This window comes from Cannabis sativa, chromosome 3 (genome assembly GCF_029168945.1).
Source record: "Cannabis sativa cultivar Pink pepper isolate KNU-18-1 chromosome 3, ASM2916894v1, whole genome shotgun sequence".
Classification (NCBI taxonomy): domain Eukaryota; kingdom Viridiplantae; phylum Streptophyta; class Magnoliopsida; order Rosales; family Cannabaceae; genus Cannabis; species Cannabis sativa.
Genome location: NC_083603.1, coordinates 990,507 through 996,956, shown reverse-complemented (window position 1 = coordinate 996,956; position 6,450 = coordinate 990,507). Strand labels below are relative to the sequence as shown.

The 6,450-nt window shown below is 30.1% G+C and overlaps 2 protein-coding genes across 2 annotated transcripts; both read left to right on the top strand.

Annotated features, from left to right (window-relative positions):
- Nucleotides 1-2,046: 2,046 nt before the first annotated feature.
- Nucleotides 2,047-4,117, top strand: LOC115709478 (acyl-CoA--sterol O-acyltransferase 1-like). The gene has a single exon (XM_030637594.2). It carries the CDS (start codon nucleotides 2,403-2,405, stop codon nucleotides 3,591-3,593), a length of 1,191 nt encoding a protein of 396 aa, XP_030493454.2. The 5' UTR covers nucleotides 2,047-2,402; the 3' UTR covers nucleotides 3,594-4,117.
- Nucleotides 4,118-5,172: 1,055 nt separating this feature from the next.
- On the top strand, nucleotides 5,173-6,295 carry LOC133035560 (acyl-CoA--sterol O-acyltransferase 1-like). Its single transcript, XM_061111416.1, has one exon. The coding sequence runs from the start codon at nucleotides 5,274-5,276 to the stop codon at nucleotides 6,276-6,278; it is 1,005 nt and encodes a 334-aa protein (XP_060967399.1). The 5' UTR covers nucleotides 5,173-5,273; the 3' UTR covers nucleotides 6,279-6,295.
- Nucleotides 6,296-6,450: the final 155 nt, after the last annotated feature.

Sequence of the window (6,450 nt, the reverse complement as noted above, 5' to 3'; positions counted from 1 at the left end):
AATTAATTACTAATTAAAAGCCAGCCATGCATGTCTAAATTTATATCTTTAATTATTTATAAAGTTTTATTGCTTTAGTTTCCAGGTTTGATGATCAGCATGACTTTTCCAAAGTTTTATATAATAATAATAATAATAATAATAATAATAATAATAATAATAAATTAAGAACTTAAACAAAAAAAAAAATGAGTGATGTACATTTTTTTATGAGTATGGCTAGACTTAGAGAATTGCTAAAAGGTATTATACTATACCTAGTATATTTTTGGTACTATAGTGCTATTGGTGTAATTAAATAACATGTCTCGTATAATTTAAGAAAATAACTTTTAAAAAATATCGCTAACCAATAACTTGGTACCACCTATAAAAGGTGTTGACATCACATGTCCAATAGCAATGCTCCTAGACTTAGATATACACTTAAATTGTAAATATTTATTAGGTACACACAGTGATGTGTAAAGTAAAAGTGTAATAAATATCTTTTTTTTTTATTTATTTAAGCGTTTATATATTACAACATGTTTTATCTGGAACTCGAACCCAGAACCTCCAACACTCACACACCCATCTATGGCCATTTGAGCTAGCCTCAAGTGGTTAAGTGTAATAAATATCTACTCCTTATATTTTTAAGTTGAATCATATCACTTTTAATTATATGATTGAAATTAATTACATATTTTATATGTAAGAAGTACTTATAATTTGAGTGTCTCCCAACTACTTTTCTATTTTTATTTTGCAAATTTATGTTATGAATTACATATATACATAAATATATTTTTTTTAAAATAGTACAATATAATGTTTACATATATGGTCAAATAAAATTGATTATGGTTTTTTAAGAAAAAATGGTTAAACGAATGAATATCAATTAATATTGTTGAAAAATGATAAGATCTAAGATCTTGAATAATAATCTCATGTGTGTGACAACAAACAAAATTATGTCAATTTGAAATAATAAATTAATAAATTTCTTTTGAACACAACAAAGTCCATAATGCAAGCAAAGGTACTTGAATATTTAAGTGCAAAAAAATAAAGTAAAATAATATTTGAATGATCACTATTAAGTTGTCACATGTCATTACAACATTTAATAAAGTCATTCTATTTTTTTTTTAATTTAATTATATATACAAGCAAGACAATCAAACTTGCATTTATATATTAAATAGGTTAATTAACATTTTGACATGTACTAAATTATGCCCCCTGAACTTTTAAGGTCGTTAAAAATACTCCCTGAACTATTGAGATTGTTAAATTTAAGGACTTTTGTCCAATTTTAGTAAAAAAATTCTAACATGGCCAATAAAAGTTCAGGAGACACGATGATTTAGTACATGTCAAAGTTCGAGGGACATGATTTAGTAGATATCAAAGTTTGGGAGCATGATTATTAGTACATAAATAATCACTGAAATAGTAAAATTAAATGAAATTAGACAAAAGTCCTTAAATCAAACAATCTCAATATATTATTTATGAGAAATATTTTAACGGCTAAAAAAATTCAAGGGGCATGATTTAATCGCACCGCAAAGAACTTCAAACTATATATATATTTTTTTTGCGGTGTGGTGCGGTACGGGCGGTTTGAACGGTTTGGGCGATTTGATGAACACTCCTATATATATATATGTGGTACACCAAAACTATTTTTTTGTTTTTTTTAATAAAAAAACAGTTTAGCAACTAATAATTTACAACAACCTTAATTATGTACATACATTAATTATATAAAGGCTTTTCAAAAGTAAATGATGTATAGTATACAATTAACTCATTATATATGTTTAATGTTTAGATATTTTTTTAAAAAATAATATAGAGATTATTCTCCAAGACTATTTCTACAATAATACAAAATTAATTTATGCATATATAAAAAAAGATATCTCATTTCTCCATAAATATAAAAAAATCCTTGCTTAAAACAAGTAAAATAAAATACTCTATTATTCATTTTATTATTTATTATACCATGTTCTAGGCTCATTGATGATGATGATAATAATAATAATAATAATAATAATAATATATGAATAAATATGTTTCTTTCATTCAATTCATATCCCACTTCTCATCACACTCTCCTTTGTAATTTTAAATACATATTTAGGGATATGATTTTGTCCCGTGATGTACTTTCACGGAATGCATTCCGTGGTACATTAGATGGGTCTCAGGGTACATTAAATGAGTGTCAGGGTACGTTTCTACTTTTTAACCCTAATTACCCCTAGATCAATCTCAGCCGTCAGATCAAATAACTCCCTCATCTGACGGCTGCTGTACATCACGGATTACAATCCGTGAAAGTACAATAACGGGACAAAATCATATCCCATATTTATACTTTGTCCACATTTGATTTGGTCAACATGTTGGAGTCTTCTTCTTCTTCTTCATTGAAAAAATATCTAAACAAGATGTTAAGATTAGAGGATTACACTAACCTAATGGAGGGTCATGAAATGAACAAGTTCGTAAAGGTATGCCTTATAATAATTTTATCATTATGTTATTGCTATTTTATTGGTAAAATAGTCTCAAAGGGTACCAAAAGACTCATATTCATTTTCCCAATTATACCCCTTTTTCTCATCTTACCTCTAAATCTCACCTCAATCAATTGTGGGGGTAATACCGCCTTTTTCATTTCATGGCTTGCAAATTTTAAGCTTTTGCTCTTTGCTTTTGGAAAAGGCCCTTTGGTTCAAAACCCGCCAAAGAGTAATTCCCTCGGTCGTTTTATTGCCTATGCTTGTTTTCCTATTGAGATTCAAAATGACCAAAATACCCTTAATTCCGATGACAAAAATAATAAACACAACAACAACAATCCATCTCTCAAAAAACCCAAACAAGGCCAAAAAAATTGGGTTTTTGTGATATATGCAATTAAAGGCTTGATTTTGGCTATTTTGGTATCTAGTGTTTTTGAGTACAAGAAATATATGCACCCAAAGGTCATTTTATTTCTTTACACCCTATACATATACCTCATTCTTGACCTAATCTTAGCCACAACAACGGCTCTTGCTCGAGCCGCGAATGGAGTAGAGCTCGAGCCACATTTCGACGAGCCATACCTCTCTAGCTCACTACAAGATTTTTGGGGTAGAAGGTGGAACCTCATGGTAAGCCGTGTGCTACGTCCTACTATATACAAACCCACATTGGGGTTTTGGGCCCGTATAATTGGGCCTAAATGGGCTTCTATACCAGCAATTATGGCCACGTTCATTGTCTCTGGGCTCATGCATGAACTCATATTCTTCTATTGGTGTCGTGTGAGGCCCACGTGGGAGCCCATGTTGTTTTTTGTCTTACACGGAACTTGTTTGGCGGTTGAGATTGTTTTGAAGAAGCTCGTGGGGACCACAACTAATGACACGTGGCGATTGCCCAGGTGGATATCTGGACCGTTGACCGTTGGGTTCGTTATGGAAAGTTGTTTTAGGCTAATGTTTCCTCATGTTCTTCGTTGTAAAACCGATTTAAGATTGTTTGGAGAATATGATGCTATTCGTGATTTTTTTAAGAGTAAAATAACTTTGTTTAGTCATTAAAGGAAGAAAGAAATATGATGATTTGTTTATATTTTATCCTATTTATGTTCGTGCTCAGAAATTCTGTATATAAATAATATAGGATGATAACTTGTATAACGTTTAGGAAATTTATATAGTACACCACTTAAAAATTTTGGTAGATTTTTTTATTTATTTAGATATTTTGAAAAAAAATATAATCAAATTTATTTTGATGATTGTGTATGTTGTAACTATTTAAGATTATTTGTAAATTTTTAGAAAATTTCGAATAGTTTTCAATGTCAAAAATTATGTATAAATAGTTATTTATCATACGTATAAGGGAAAATAGTCACTTGTGCAACAAAATATGTAAATCTTATTTTCGGTATTGTAAATTACTCAAAAAATTTTAAAAATTCACAAGTGGTTCTAAACAGGACCGGCCCAACTAAGCTAAGGCAGGCTAGATCCGCGCCTAAGACTCACTCATCTTAGGGCCCAAATAAAAAAAAAAAAAACTTTTGATATATATACATATTTTTTTAATAATTTTCAAAACACCATTATTCTTATAAATGGCCAAAAAAATTTCGTTTTGTTAGGACCCAAATTTACTCAGGGCTAGTCCTTGTTCTAAATAACTATAACATACGTGATCATGAAAAAAATTCGACTAAAAAGCTCTTTCGTATACCGAATTAGATAAGGGTCTACCGAAACACTCCTTTAAAAAGGTGCTCTGTAAACTTACCCTAAAGTTAAAATATGTTGTATGTGCCGACTGTTTTTAATACGTGTGATAACTACTAATTAATAAAAAAAAACTACTTAATAAGCTTATACCTCATCTATTTTAATTGAGTCATCCGTATAAAACCTGAGGGTTTCTATTCCATTAAGAATGACATCGCTACAACAAGCTAACCTCCCATAAGTCGAAGCATATATTCCTCCCATGAGGGGCTGTAGTAAAATTGGAACCTTTAACCTAAACAAAAGAGAATCCCAATAAAAATATCTCTACCAATACACCACACAACACCTTAAATATGATCTTATTTTTCTAAGAGTAATTTGCGACATAAACACATAAATTTAACTCCCGATTGTAAATAAATAATTAAGTATAATTTTTGGCAATAATAATGCCTAAGTTATAATTCTAAAACTTCTATAGGTAACTGTTAAGTACATTAAGTAAATTGAATCCTTAATTGGTCCAGGTCATTAAATTTTTATTTAAAAAAAAAAACATTAATTTAAATATATCAATAAGAAAATGACATGTGAACAATGACTTGATATTTAATAGTCAAGTACCTACAGAGTTTTAAAAATATAACTTAATTATTATTACCGCAAAAAATTAAACATTCATATTTACAATTAAAAATTAAACTTATATATTTATCCCATAAATTATTAAAACACTATTATCACACGTGACTAATATCATACTATTATTATCTTCAATCCCAATAGTCAACAATCAAGACACCCCCCTCTACAATTAATGTATATGGTTGAAAAACCTATATGTATTAATGAAATCTTAATTTGTACCTGTATAAAGGTCCACAACAAGGGTCCCACATTCAATGTATCACCATTTCATATCCCCATCTCAAATAATTCTCTTTTTCTTCTTCTTTCATATCCTTTCACCATTTCATTTCTTGTTTCAAACCTTTTCATAATACAAAATACAAAACTATGGAGAATAATGAAATTAACAACTTCATCAAGGTATGGCTTATAATCTTACTCTCTTTATCTTATTGCTACATTATAACTAAACTAATCTCAAAAGGCATAAAAAGACTCTTTCTTTTTCTCCCAATTGTCTCATTATTTCTCTTTCTTCCACTAAATCTCTACTCAATAAATTTATGTGGTGGCACTGCCTTTTTCATTTCTTGGTTAGCTAATTTCAAGCTTTTACTCTTAGCTTTTCAAAAAGGCCCTTTAGCTTTAAAAAACCAATCTTTTGGTCTTTTCATTGCTATTGCTTGTCTACCAATAGAGATCAAAACGACAAAAGAAACCCCAAAACGACAACTAATCAATTTCCCAATAAAAGCACTTCTTTTGGCTATTCTAATTCAATTCCTTGATCATTACAAACAACAAATTCATCAAAATCTCGTTTTGGTTCTTTATTGTTTTTTGATTTATTTACTTCTCGAGATTATTTTAGCCATTACTGCTGGCTTGGCTCGAGCCGTGGTGGGACTCGAGGTCGAGCCACAGTTCAATGAGCCGTACCTTTCTACATCCCTTCAAGATTTTTGGGGACGTAGGTGGAACCTTATGGTAACGCGAATACTGCGTCACACTGTATACCAACCCACTATTGGGCTTATCTCAACTTTAATGGGCCGAAAGTGGGCCTCAATTCCAGCCATTATTGCCACCTTCTTTGTCTCTGGGCTAGTTCACGAACTTATGTACTTTTACCTGTCGCGCGTGCCACCCACATGGGAGGTGACGTGTTTCTTTGTTCTTCATGGAATTTGTTTAACGGTTGAGATCATTCTGAAGAAGGCTTTAGGTGACACGTGGCGGGTTCCTAAAGTGATGTCGAGAATGTTGACTATTGGGTTTGTAATGTTGACTGGTTTTTGGCTTTTTTTCCCTCAATTTCTTCGATGCAAGGCTGATGTTAAACTCGTTCAAGAGTATGCTAATTTTGGTAGTTTTTTGAGAAATTTATTATAATTTAATTTTTTTTATTAATTTTTAAATTTTCATTCTAGGAAGTAATTGTAATTTTTTTGACATAATATTTGTAGTTTGGACAAACTTTTAACTTACTATGACAAAATTTGTGCCATTAATAATGAAATAATTGAATAAATTATTAAATGGGTTCATTTTAAAATAAATAAAT

What these genes read in the sequence shown, in the direction of transcription:
- LOC115709478 (XM_030637594.2), top strand. Translation starts at nt 2,403, where the DNA reads ATGTTGGAGTCTTCTTCTTCTTCTTCATTGAAAAAATATCTAAACAAG.
- LOC133035560 (XM_061111416.1), top strand. Translation starts at nt 5,274, where the DNA reads ATGGAGAATAATGAAATTAACAACTTCATCAAGGTATGGCTTATAATC.